General features: G+C 44.9%; 1 protein-coding gene across 1 annotated transcript in view; it reads left to right on the plus strand.

The window, feature by feature from the left end:
- Nucleotides 1-14,382, plus strand: part of phactr3a (phosphatase and actin regulator 3a) — a 30,804-nt gene extending 16,422 nt beyond the window's left edge. Inside the window, exons 3-14 of the mRNA XM_031566937.2 lie at nucleotides 113-274; nucleotides 696-851; nucleotides 1,157-1,405; nucleotides 3,349-3,550; nucleotides 4,711-4,815; nucleotides 5,396-5,538; nucleotides 6,293-6,446; nucleotides 11,919-11,974; nucleotides 12,217-12,278; nucleotides 12,865-13,005; nucleotides 13,409-13,485; nucleotides 13,931-14,382. Of these exons, the coding sequence (XP_031422797.1) occupies nucleotides 113-274; nucleotides 696-851; nucleotides 1,157-1,405; nucleotides 3,349-3,550; nucleotides 4,711-4,815; nucleotides 5,396-5,538; nucleotides 6,293-6,446; nucleotides 11,919-11,974; nucleotides 12,217-12,278; nucleotides 12,865-13,005; nucleotides 13,409-13,485; nucleotides 13,931-13,946 (1,523 nt within the window). The 3' untranslated portion in view covers nucleotides 13,947-14,382. The remainder of the gene's footprint in view (nucleotides 1-112; nucleotides 275-695; nucleotides 852-1,156; nucleotides 1,406-3,348; nucleotides 3,551-4,710; nucleotides 4,816-5,395; nucleotides 5,539-6,292; nucleotides 6,447-11,918; nucleotides 11,975-12,216; nucleotides 12,279-12,864; nucleotides 13,006-13,408; nucleotides 13,486-13,930) is intronic.
- Nucleotides 14,383-14,403: the final 21 nt, after the last annotated feature.

Genomic DNA, 14,403 nt, shown 5'->3' on the forward strand with positions numbered 1-14,403 from the left:
ATCAACAGGCAGTCTTGAACTACAGAACAGGTTCTGGTGCCACTGGGCCCTCTCTGACCCAACCTGTCCTGGCTCATTTCTCATGCCCCCCCCCCTCTTTCTCTTTCCGCAGATGTGATGGATGAGGAGAGGATGCTGCGCTCCAGTTGCCTAGTGACGGGGGTGCACACACCCCCCATCCGCCGCAACAGCAAGCTGGCCACGCTGGGGCGCATCTTCAGGCCCTGGAAGTGGAGGAAAAAGAAAACGGAGAAGATGAAGCAGAGCTCCACAGGTCGGTCGGTCGGTCGGTCAGTCAGTCAGTCAGTCAGTCAGTTACCCAGTCAGTGTATCAGTCTGTCAGTCCATCCCTCTGTACGTCCGCCAGTCAGTCAGAGAATGCTGGTCATGTCAAAACAGTGTGTGGATACATGTCTTATCCTTAGGCTAACTCTACCTGACAGGCTTAACAAGACAACAGTACAGGAAAGCTTTTTTAAATCGGAGCTTGAGAACGTTTTTTTATCATTTTAGATGATTAAGTGTGATGAAACGCAGACACAGCTATATAACCAGTGTGCTGAGCTTTCAGTTCCTCTGTATTCATTCAAATGCCTCTCCAGTTTAGCAGCTTTAATGAAAGAAAATGCTGTCTTTCTTTTCTTTCTAAATAATGAAAAATATTTTCTTTACTGTCCTGCCATCTCTCCTTGCAGATGTAAATCTAGCGTGTGGCCTACACAATACTGATCGCGGCCGCCCCATTCAGGGTGTGTCAGACATGGATAGCCGGCTGCCGCCTACACTACCCAACATGCTCAGCGTCAGCAGCATGGAGTACCTGGGCTCAGACCAGGAGCCCCTCCCCCCTCGTGAGTACACCAGAGATGTGACAGACAGATTTCATTACCTGGAATTATCTAAAGTCCATTATATTAATCTGTTGATTACGGTCATTTGATCTCATTTCTCTGAATCTGTTCATTCCATTGTTGTAGGAGAGGTGAAGTACACCTGCTTGCACGGAACACTAGGTGGTGCCAGTGTTTAGTTTAGTTTTTTTGACCGAGGGCAGCCATGATATTGATGCATTTTGAATGTGCTGTTGTTGATAACATCATATGCACTGCACAGATGAAACATCCATAAAACAATAACAACGATTCGTCTCTCTCAGCACCTGAACTCCCAGAGGAAGCCGACTCGTTAGAAGAACCTTCAAACCCAGAGGAGGAGGAGGAGGATGAGAGCGGTGAGGAGGAGGAGGAAGAGGAGGCTGAGGAAGAAGGCCCCCTGGGCGACAACGCTGACGGCATGCTGGAATGTATAGAGGGCGGAGATCAGGAAGGCTTGGAGCAGGCACTCCAGGGACACTCTCCTCCCGGCGCCCCCGACCCACTGGCCTCACAGCTGGGCAGCGAGGAAGGTGAGCTTGGGGTGAAACCATGGTTTGTTTTTGCGTTAATTTGAAAAGGGACAGTGTACATTGATAAACATTTCCCAAGAAAAATCTAAATGCACCGGAATTAGTTTAGTTAGCTAGTTTTCATCCGTTGTCTCTTGGCAGGGCATGACAGTCAGTCACTCTTCAGTCAGTCAGTCAGTCAGTCAGTCAGACAGACAGTCAGTCCGTCAGTCAGTCAGTCATTAAGTCAGTCAGTCAGAGTCAGACAGTCATGACAGTCAGTCAGTCAGTCAGTCAGTCAGACAGACAGTCAGTCAGTCAGTCAGTCAGTCAGTCAGTCAGTCAGTCAGTCAGACAGGCAGTCAGTCAGTCAGTCAGACAGACAGTCAGTCAGTCAGTCAGTCATTCAGTCAGTCAGTCAGTCAGTCAGTCAGTCAGACAGACAGACAGTCAGTCAGACAGACAGACAGTCAGTCAGTCAGTCATTCAGTCAGTCAGACAGTCAGACAGTCAGACAGTCATGTGGAGATGTGTGGAGATCAGGTAGAGAGAGAAGAAAGGCAAACACACACACACACACACACCTGAGTGGCTGAGGTGCATGTTGACTGGGGAAAAAGACAATGCCACTGCATATTCTAACTCCGATACTGTTATTTACCTTGTTTATTATACGGCTCCTCGGAATGTTGAAAAAGGTCCATTGAATTGAAAGGGCTCTGATCTGATATTTCTTTCAGACCTCCGCTGCACATCGGGGTCCGTCCTGTCGAAATGTATTTTCCTGTACTGACCGCCACACTATACATTATCCCTTACTCATTACCTCTGTCATTTACCTTACTCATTTACCTTACTCATTTACCTTACTCGTTACCTTATTGCATTTGGATGCTTTGGACCCACGATGAGGGTTAATCAGGGTTTTTCAGAGTGTGCAGTGACATTTTTATTCTATTCCTCTGTGTGTGTGTGTGTGTGTGTGGGGGGGGGGGGTGACTGTGTGTGTGTGTGTGTGTGTGTGGGGGGGTGGTGACTGTGTGTGTGTGTGTGTGGGGGGGGGGGGACTGTGACTGTGTGTGTGTGTGTGTGTGTGTGTGTGGGGGGGGGGGGGGGGACTGTGTGTGTGTGTGTGTGTGTGTGTGGGGGGGGGTGACTGTGACTGTGTGTGTGTGTGTGTGATGGGTGTGTGTGTGTGTGTGTATGTGTGTGTGTGTGTGTGTGTATGTGTGTGTATGTGTGTGTGTGAGATCACCCAGTGTGTGTCCAGTAATCTTCCTGGAGTTCTGGCCCCTCGAAGTGTCCTGTCATAATACTCCTGACTCAGCGTATCACCCCAGTCAGCTCACAGGACGCGGGGGCCAGTCTTGCCTTAGGAATTCTTGCTGGCAGGGAAAATACTGAGGAAGGGGACATTTTTAGCATTAAATTACACTTTAATGATGAGCATAAAGGACATAAGGGGTAAGACAAGCAGTGCCAATAGGGATATAAAGAATATTAAAACAGTTATTTAACAATAATGATGTAAAAATACTATAAATTCTAACTTTGAAGACGAAAATGTCAGGAAAATAAAAATGCTAAAAACCACACAGGTATGCAGGTGAGCTGTGTTGGAAAGGACCTTATTTGACAGGATAGAATGTAGTTTACTGATTCCTGACAGGATATTCATTGTCACAAGTATGGCCCTAACATACAGACATACAAAGTCAACATACAGTATGAGTTACATTTAATACCCACTATATAAACAGAACTTCATCATCCCACTAATTATGAGAGCATTATCATCTGATAATTAAAAGATATCTCCATTCTAAATCTGCATTACAATACAATTGAAAAAATGTACCGCCTAATAAAGCTAATCAGGGATTGTGAGGAGAAAGAACATTTTGATGATGACAGTCTTTCTGTTAAACATTTCTGAGCGACTTGTCTCCATTTTCCCCCTCTAGATGAGCAGGGTGTGGCCATGGCCCCTGTGCACCAGTCCAACTCCTTCTTGCTCAAGGAGCCCCCGCGGTGCCCAGAGGGGCCCCCCGCCGTCCCTCTGCGGGGTCCCCTCTCCAACCTAGGCGGCATGCACCCACCGCTGCCCCCTAGCTGCATCATAGAGGAGCTGCACCGAGCGCTGGCCAACAAGCTCCGGCAGGACAGGTGTGTGGTCCGTTAGAAACCAGACTGCACCTGCCACAGGAGCAGTTCTGGCTCTAGTCTGGGCCAAATCTGGCCTGGATTTACTGTTTAATCTGACATTCAATAAGTGCTGCTAACGCCACGTCTAAGTCCAGACTGCATCTGCCACAGGAGCGGTTCTGATCCGGACCTGGTGTGGGTCCTTGGTGTGACTCAGCGTGGACTTGTGTGGCGTGTTTTTAAAGGTCCTTTAAGGCTCGTAATCTGTAATCAATTTACTCTAAATTTGGGGAGTGACAGTCGCCGGCCGGACAGTGCAGTTAGTCAAGATGGGATTCATAACAACCACAGGGAAGTCAATGTAATGATAACCAAAGCGCAGTAAGATGAGACGCTAACTAACGTTAGCTAGCTAGCAAGAAAGCACTCCACGACAGAAAAACACAGAGAAAATCTAGCCTGACAAATCGACGGCAAGACAATAATATAATCACTACACGCAAGAGAGGCAGCATAGTGAGGCAGAGGTAGAGAAGAACTGGTCAAATATAACCTTCTGGTCTCCTTACTGTCAGAGTCCTGTAGCAGTAATGCACCTCACCCGCACATCAAGGGTGAGAGTGAAGAAGAGGTCAGAGGTCACATCACGTCACACGCCACATTTAAAGAGCATATGGGGAGTGGAGGACGGGGCTGACGTGACCCTGATATAACTTTGACACAAGCATCTGTCGCATCACGTGATCAGTGAATCAGTACCATAGGTCTTGGCGACCGGTTACAATAACAAAAGAGAAAAAGAAAGAGCTTTGCGTCATGGAGTTCTTTGCCTCTGCCTCATCCAATATTTGTGTTTAACGGGAAACCTCGGCAGCCGTTATCCTTTACTTACACCAGGCTAGCTACCTCAGCTTCAGAGCCCCTTTTTAGACAGAAAAATACTGTTACCCTTTGGGCCGTTCTCCTGAAGTGACGTTACTGGCAGCGTTGCTTTGTTGCCAGCAGCCATTTATTAAAGAGGACCTATTATGATCATATTCAATGTTCAATGTTATTTTTGGGGTCCACTGGAATAGATCCACATGCTTCAATGTTTACAAGTTCAGCAGACCACATATAAGTATATAAATAAATGTAAACGCACCCCAAATATGTCCCTGTATAATGCCGAGTTCTTTCAGATGCAGAGAACTGCCCGTCACAACACAGCACAAAACTAACGAGAAAACTACTGGACATTTGATGATGATTTCTAAAGCAAATTACTGCTCAAACACGATGCAAAGGTATTTGATAGGTTTATCAATGATAATAAATTATCAAAAGTTTATGATTGAAAAAGTTTAGATTGATTAAATCATGGAAAATTGGCCTGTTTTTCTGTAGGTGATATCTGTTGTGTTCATTTTTAGGCACAATTTCTTTTCAGCCTGTACTTTGCCATAGAAATCATTACAGTGTTCGTTGGTTTCCAAGCTGTTCATGGTCCCCCATCATGTTACAATACAATAGTGTACATTACAGATTGCAATAGTGTACCTTACAGATTACAATAGTGTACATTACAGATTACAATAGTGTACATTACAGATTACAATAGTGTACATTACAGATTACAATAGTGTACATTATAGATTACAATAGTGTACATTACAGAATACAATAGTGTATACAATACAACAGTATTGTAAATAATCTCTAGGGAAGTACTGAGCAGTGTAGCAAAGTATTAAGTAGTGTGGACTAGTACAGTTTATTAGTGTGTATAGGTGTGTATAGGAGTAGTATTATACTTTACATTGAATTGATGTGTGGAGTCGTGATGACTGGGTTATGTCTCTCCTGTCTCCAACCCCCTCTCCTCAGTATTGAGAGGGAACCCAGTGGCGAGGTTGAGAACCGGAGGGACTCGGAGGAGAACAAGGAGAACCTGCGGATTGACCAGTGGTTCACCGACGAGTCAGGTCGCATATTCGACCAGGAGAGCTGGAACGACTCTGTCATCTCTGGTGAGTCTCCTTGACAACACGCTACTCAGGAAATAATGACGTTATCTCTGACTCTACGGCACAGTGCAAACAGAATCATTTCATTACAAAATTCAGTATGTTGTCATTTCCCCCTCATCCATAGACACAGATAATATCAGACTTGTCTATATCACCTAGCCAATACACACACTCAAGTGTATGTAGGATTGTAGAGTGTAAATTGTAAATATTGTAAATTGTAAATATTGTAAATTGTAAATATACAGGATTATAAATATATAGACATTGTAGAGAAGTACAAGTGACTTGTTCTGCACTTGAATAGTAGAAAGCCATCTCCAGTAATTGGACATAGTTCAAGTGGAAGATTGAGACTGGTGATAGGATCTGAGATAATAGAGAGGTCTGTACATAAGCCATAAAGTGCGTGGAGAGTTCCATAAGTCCTCTCAAACAGTGCTGTGAAAGAGTAGCCTTTCGTAAGACTCTTCAGAGGACCGTGTTCTCTGTCTGTCTCATCCATTTATCAGACACTGGGTTTGGGATAATATCTGTTCCCTTTTAAATCTCGTCGTTCTCTTTGTTCTTTTATCTGCTCATTTCTGAAGCACTCTGAATTACCTGTCTGTATGAATTGTGTTTTGTATATAAATGTGCCTGGCCTAATACTACTAATTACTAGTGTCCTTCTCTGTGGCAGTGAAAATCACCATGACTACAGAGTTTGTATAATGGCTGTTCCTGACGGCAGTGTTCTAACTCTGTTCCTCAGGTTCTCTTCCTCGAAGGATGAGGACGGAGCTCCTGGCGGTGAAACTGAGGAACCGACCCAGCAAGCAGGAACTGGAGGACAGGAACATCTTCCCTACGCGCAGCGACCAGGAACGTCAGGAAATCAGACAACAGATTGAGAGTAAGCTTGCAAAGTAAGACATCCTCCTCTCTTTAAGCTTCCATCTCAACCCAGCTCCGCCACATGCAGGAATGTTTCACTGAATGTTCCAGGGGAAAATTTGAATCACTTATTTCTGATCTCAGAGCAGTTGATCATCCAGGCAGGCGTCTTTGGTGTATTTTCTGTTATGATGTAGGTCAACTAGTAATGGCGATTTCAATTTGATTCAATTCTACTGATTTCTATAGTGCCATTAACCATACACACTGTCCCCATGTCAAGCAATACGAAGGTTTTGCTCTGTGCTTGATTCACAATGAAATAATTACACACTTTCCTTAAATTACATTAAAATTGCCTCTAAAGGCCTTTTGCTGCATTAGCTTGATAATTTGTTTTAAGATGAATATTTTTGCCACCAAACATACACTACAAGATTGATAATGTGTGGCAGAATTAGGAGTCAGTTCAATCTTGTTTTTTTTTATGAAATAAACTGCTACATGTACATCTCTCATGTCCTACAGAAGAGACAAGGTTTTCAGAGATTCTAATCCCTTGCTCCAGTGTGGCCTAGATTTCATCATTTCTTAAAAGAAACAATTTGGACACCTCTTAGAAATTATGTTCCCGAATCTGGTACACCACAACATTAAATAAAACATCTGTTTCAGCAGCAGTTTCCAACTCTGCCAAGAGCTTTAGCTTCATATTATAAGAAACTCTCTCTGAGTCCCACACACACATACACACACACAAACACACACTCTCACACGCAGATATGCACATACATGCAGATCTACACACACAAACACACACACACACTCTCACACGCAGATATGCACATACAGTACATGCAGATCTACACACACAAATATGCACATACATGCAGATTTACACACACAAACACCTGCAGCTATGCAGCTATGGCCTAATCAGTCTGTAGATGAGAACAACAAAGTCCCAATTAACAGACAGACAGACAGACAGACAGACAGACAGACACACACACACACAAACACACACACACCAACACAGACACACACACACACACACACACACACACACACACACACACACAAACACACACACACACACACACACACACACACACACACACACACACAGACAAACAGTCTAGTGGCGGGAGGGGAAGTGCAGGTGCACTCCACAGCCCTTTGTGATTGCTTGTGTTCCAGCATCTGGTACACCACACCATAAAACAGAACCTCCATTTCATCAGCCTTTTCCAACTCTGCCAGGAGCTTAAGCTTCATATTTACATGAACAGTGTTTTAACTGTGGTCCCCTCACACAAGAGCGCCCAGTACATAACACAGCTTTGCGTTATCAGAAAATCAATATGATCCTGTGGTCTCTGTCTGATTAGATGACTTCCACTGCTGTTACGAAACCATGATACATTTGAGCTATGCAGCCTCTCTATCGCCACCTTCTGACCTTAACCTCCAGTAGCAGGGTGCTGACTGTAAACAACGAGCTGTCATGCTGCTCTAACAAGCATTAGTGATGTAACCCAACAGACTGACAGGGATTGGAGAATGTGAGATTGGATCAGAGAAGATCACCCCTTTACTCTCTCTTTGGCTTGATTTGTGTGCGCTCTGTAAGGAGGCCAGTGTTTCAGGTGTGTAAGGATGCTGGTGTTTCAGGTGTGTAAGGATGCTGGCGTTTCAGGTGTGTAAGGATGCTGGCGTTTCAGGTGTGTAAGGATGCTGGCGTTTCAGGTGTGTAAGGATGCTGGCGTTTCAGGTGTGTAAGGATGCTGGCGTTTCAGGTGTGTAAGGATGCTGGCGTTTCAGGTGTGTAAGGATGCTGGCGTTTCAGGTGTGTAAGGATGCTGGCGTTTCAGGTGTGTAAGGATGGCGGTGTTTCAGGTGTGTAAGGATGCCAGTGTTTCAGGTGTGTAAGGATGCTGGTGTTTCAGGTGTGTAAGGAGGCCTGTGTTTCAGGTGTGTAAGGATGCTGGTGTTTCAGGTGTGTAAGGATGCCGGTGTTTCAGGTGTGTAAGTGGACGCAACTCAGCAGCTTTTGGTACGAGTGGCACAGTTCTGATTTGTTTTGGCGCTTATGTAACTGTTGAAGGGAAACAAACGAGCACTAACCCCGTTGATTTGGCTCCCTGAGTTAAGACGCTTAGCAAGAAATTAGGAATATTTATGGATTATGAAGGGATAACAGGTCAGTTTGAAATGCTCTGACGCATTCTGTAATACGACACACAGAAGGAAAATCCTTCAGTTGACACATCAATTTCAGTCGTCTTTGCCCCACAAGCCGATCATTTATTGAACCGTACATGCAACCGCACATGCAGCGTACTGTCTTTCAGAGATTTTCTCTCCCCCTATCCATTCCCTGGCAAATGCGGAGCATGTTATTGTCATGGCAACTAGGGCCAATTTATGAGAAGCTGAGCTTGTAGGTGGCGGTGTGAGGTTGTATGATCATAAATGGGTTTGGTATATGGTCAGGAGTCAGGACAAAGCCTCAGCAGATAGCTTAACACTGACAGAAATGCCCTCTAACACAGAATCTTGCAGCTAGTAAACGTTGCATTAAAAAAATTAGATGCTTTAGTTCCATGACATAGGCACAAACTTATTTGATTTCTAGTCCATTTGTTCTGATCAGCTGGCATGGAAGACTTTTTCTAATCAAATCTCATCATCCCATACCTCGTTCCACAGGCGTGTACCAAATTCCCTTAATTTCCCTCAGGATAAATAAAGTATCCATCTATCTATCTATCTATGTATCTATCTACTCTTCACGTGTTGCTAACCGATCTTTAGACCAGAAAAGGTGAGTTAGTATGCATAATAGGGTGAGCGGCTATGACCGATTCTTCACTCAAAGGCCATTACAATGCCATCACACATCAATGACAAGTACAATGTCACTGTGTCACTGGCAGATTGCAAAGCCTTTACATGACTTACTTTTTTATGAGAAATGGTGAGGTTAGTTATTTCCACGTTTTAGTTGTCACATTTTTGATCTCGTGATGAATCATAAAATAAATGGATAAATCGTGGAAACACAGGCTACAGCCACTGAAAGAGACCTCTGCATTTTCAGTGGCATCAGACTCACTGAGTCTGCCTGGTGAGTCTGCCTAGTTAGGCTGCAAAGCCATGCCTGCCCACCTCTTCAGCAGACAACAGGTCTATTCTTAGCGCTGTGGGTTTGTCCCTGGTCAGGATGCATAGGGATGCAGTCACAGAGTGCATACTGCATTGCATCAGCAGAGTGGGCTTGAATAGGAAGAACCTCCACCACCAGCTATCAGCAGCAAAACAGTTCAATTCCTTGCAGGCTGAGATTGGACTGTGGAATGTGCAACACCAGGATTAACCCACTGTCAGTAATCTGATCATAACAATGGGCACTGATGCTAAATCACTAATAGGCTGATTTTTCACGGAGGCAAGCACATTTGCTCCATATTTTTTCCCTGACACACTGCTCTGTTTTTAAAGGAGGGCGTCTCAGCAGGTAGACTTGACTCAGTTCAGACAGACTCCCCTGAGTGTTCCCACTGATTACTCAGAACCTACTGTAGGCTACAGCAGATCCCTAGACCTTAAACAAATATCACATTACATAAAGCACGGCGGAGAGGGATCTCCCCTGCCGTTTGGTGCCTGGCTCTGGCTCGCATCTGAGCTGGATGTGGCGCGGCTCTGGCTCGTATCTGGGCTAGATGTGGCGCGGCTATGGAGCCAGACGCCATCTGGGCTGGTGCCGCACCTCTGTCAGGTTGGGGATGTGTGCGTCATACCCTCTGATGAGTGCGGCGCTGTGACCTTACTATCTTTAGCCCGTCGTGCCCACCACTCCCACTCAAGCGAGACGTTGCTGTTGCTATATTTAGAGCCGAGGCTGTTGAATAATGCATGGCGCGGCGGCGGCAGCAGCACACAGGCGCTGCGCTAGCGCTCGCTCTCTCGCTCCCTTCATCTCCCGCATTCTCCACCCCCACATGTGCTCCTTTGTTTGCTCCGAGCGCTGGATGAGGGGATTACATGCCGGAGCGCTGTGGAGAAACAACATATGCACCAATTTGTTTAATGTCTTCCGCTGTGTTGACAGAGCCAATAGCCATCGATCACTCAGAGCCACATGTGTCGTGTTTTGATCAGCCCACTGTGTGTGGATGGAACGCTTTATGGTCAAAACCGTGGTCCATGTTCTGTGCCTTCACTGGGTCGGGCATTGCGGTCATGTGGTTAAAGGTTTAGACACAGAACGTTCTCTGAGAACACAACACCCCGCAGTATGCAGCCGTCCGTAATAAGGGTTACCCAAACAGATCTCTTTGTCTCTGAGATTTCCCTGTACCATTGGAGAAACCTCTGTTGCTAGGCAACATGGGATACAGGTCAATGATATCCCGATAGCTACCAGTGGGGCTTTGGGAGTGCTTCTCCGTGTCACCTGCTGAAATATTAATGTCGCCACATCTGTTGGGATGCACAGAAGATGCGTTCCTCTGCCCTGATAGGATAGCGGATAGTGGGAAAACAGCCTTTAGATTTGCTGATTCGAAACAGAGCCAAAGTTCGGAGAACTTAACACCAGACCTGCTGTGGCAGCAAATATTTAGGTGGATTAGTGTTTCAGCCCCCATAAGCACCCCGCTGGGCTGGAGTTCATTTCTCATTCAAATTACTCAGAAATGTGTGAATTCAGAAAGACTTCGTTTTAATATATAAAAAAAATGCGTAACTGTCCAAGCAGTGAAAACAAACATTGATCTTTTTTGCCCGGAATGTCTTACACAACTCAGAGTGATTGTGTCTTTGTTATCACCACCTTATCATTGTTCACATATCCGTTCTGCTCTTTTTTTTTTGGTGGGTTAACCAGATTAGTTTTCTTTGATCGAGCTTCCACTATTTGGGCAGTGTGTCAGTGAAATGTTAACGCGGTAAGCACCGCTTGTAACAACATCATTATGTCCGGCTAACAGAGTGGGCGGAGGCAATCGCGGAGCGGAGCAGGGAGAACCCTTCGCGTATTTGAAGGCGTGCTGATGCTGCACTGCTCGTGATAACAGAAGCTGGAGAGCTCTATATATGCACGGGCGCACGGAAAAAAGTTCACGGAGAGAATTAAGCTGTTCTTCAGCGCAACACTGTTGATAACTTTGACAAACCAAGGGGTAGCACTGGTTGGCTATCAGTCGGAAGGGTGGCTGGAACAAGGAAAATAAACGCAGCCAGGAGCGCATCGTGGTGTTTCCAGATGTGGGGAAGACCTAAATCGAAGAATCAGAGTCGGGCTTTGAATTTGAAATGGAGAGACTTTGAGTTTCCCTTTAGAATAATACTCCGACAAACTGTCATTCTTATCGGCTGGCGGTGTCAATAGCCCAGTTGAAGAAAAGAAAAGAAAAAAAACAACAACAACTGTCTATTGGACTGTAGGTCACGATCGGGGAAATGGTCCAGAACGTGATTGTGGTGTTTTTTCGCAGGAGACTAAGTCAACGGCCGGCAGTCGAGGAATTGGAGGGCAGGAATATTTTGAAACGTAAGTAAACACGATTCCTTTACATAACAAGCCTGTAACGATAACATTAAAAAAAAATCAATTTAAGTAGCCTAACTATTGCAGACTATAGCTCAATGTAACGCAGGTTATAGTTATGATTAGGACACACTTATTTGTGTAATATCTAGCATACAATGTAACCATGAACGGGAGCGATTATTAAGTGTATGCTCGTCTTTGTATGCTTCTTTCTACAAATGTGTTTTCAATTTCAATTGTAGAAAGGAATGACCAAACGGAACAGGAGGAGAGGAGAGAAATCAAACAGCGACTAAACAGAAAGGTATAAATGCATTATTTAGTCCACAGAAGTCCATAAAACAGGCTATTCAGTAACAACACATCTTATTGTTCCCATTTGTATCAGGAATTGTACATTATGTAGGCCTACAATCAATACCAATAAGAGTGTTCAGTGTTTAACCACATTTCATTTTAGAAACTGTAATATAGACAAAATTACATAACACACACAGAGAGTGAGCTCCTGTTGCCTGTTTAAACTTAATGAAAAACATGTCTAATCAGAATGGTTTCAAAATTGAAGTGTTATTTTGTTGGCAAGTCTCCCAGGGTAATTTTCAATTTTAAACATGCAGTCCATAAAACATTTGAAACCTTTGAAACAGCATCATCAAAAACAAACATAAAACATAGTTCATGCATTTTCATAATAAAAGGGTAATTGGTAGATAATCACTCCTATGCCTCTAGGCCCACAGAGGCTTAGTTGTGCAGCAGGTGGATCAATATAGGTGTTCTTGTGACCACAGTTGTGCTATAAGGAACCAGTTGCCTACTGGCAGTAGAGGGTTAGAGACCACTTTCCCAAGCCTCCTTCTCACCTCGCCGCCTCTCTCCCACCACAGCTCAATCAGAGACCCACGGTAGACGAGCTACGGGAGAGGAAGATTCTGATCCGTTTCAGTGACTATGTGGAGGTGGCCAAGGCTCAGGACTACGACCGCAGGGCAGACAAGCCCTGGACCAGACTATCGGCAGCTGACAAGGTGAGGGGCCCGGCGCAACTGATGTAATATAGTAGCCTATAACTGTAAACACTGAATCAGGTGAACCAGGTTATTTTGGTCATGAAGTGTTGCAGCTGGTTTCTTACAAATGCATTCGTAGACCTAAAGGCTTTTAAAATTCACGTGTTTACATTGCGCATTATCCTAGTGTCACAGTGTAGCCTACTAAACGGTAATAATGTAATAATGATAAAATAGTATCAATACTTAGTAGTAGGCCTATGCTCCACCAGTAAGTGTGTATAAGCAAGGGCTGTACCCTGTACCCTTTATTCGGTTTCTTTTTTGTAGCTTGAATTTAAATAACTTTGATCTGACAACATGCACAGCCCTGGGTGCATAGCTGAGGAAATTGTCTGAACTGCTCTATTTAATTCCACAGGCTGCAATCCGTAAGGAGCTAAATGAGTTCAAAAGCACCGAGATGGAGGTCCACGCATCCAGCAAACATCTCACGAGGTAGGCTGCTATGCCATGCACGCAGACCACGGGCTCCCGCTCCACAGATTGCTATAGTGCTATTTTTAGCTCGAGGCACATCCATCGCCGGGAGCTAAAGATAGATTACTGCTCCAAATCACAGCCTCATTTCTCCAGAGATTTGATATTCCCATAAATAATCCGCCTGACACACTCCCGCCATAAAAAAAAAAAAACAAGAGTGCGATCTTGACCTGTCATGTTTTTGCAAGAAGCGGCTCCTTAATTCGATTTCGCAATAGAATTGCGCCCGCTAACGGGAAGAAGGCTGACTCGCTGGTCTCTTCAAGGCCGAGCTAAAAATAGCCTTGCTGATTGATTCAGCGCTGTAATCAGTGCACGTCTGTGTGATTCCAAAGGCACCTCTTCTTCTGATTAATATCTCCCTCTCTCTTTCCCTCTGTCCCTGCTTTCTTCCTGGTAGATTTCACAGGCCGTAGAGGACTTTCTTCCATGAAGAAACGATGGAGCAAGATTTTCTTTTTTTCTCCGTGAAAATCCCGGAGGCTATTTTCCTTCGGGGCTCCCCCCCCCCCCTCTGGTTTTGTCTACGGGCTTGTCCTTGTTCTTCCAGGACCCTGGCTTCCACGAAGGGCGGTGGTGGACTGATGTTTCTTGGGGAAGCCCGCGAAGGCCACGCTTCGGCCAGGAGTAGCCTGAAGGACAGTCCACACACCAGAGCTTTGGGACAATCCACTTTAGTGGAAAGGAGAGATGAACAGAAGTGGAGTGTATACAGTGTTTTTGTTCGTTTTTTGAGGATTTTTTTGGGAAGGACAGTTGTTTCAAGAGACCATCAGTGTTTGGTGGAAGTTGTGCATGTGTGTGACCAGCTCCACTTAAAAAAAAAAAGAAATGTTGAAAAAAAAAAAAGAAGTACTGTAATACTTGAGGGTG

Source organism: Clupea harengus, chromosome 4, assembly GCF_900700415.2.
Source record: "Clupea harengus chromosome 4, Ch_v2.0.2, whole genome shotgun sequence".
In the NCBI taxonomy this organism is placed as follows: domain Eukaryota; kingdom Metazoa; phylum Chordata; class Actinopteri; order Clupeiformes; family Clupeidae; genus Clupea; species Clupea harengus.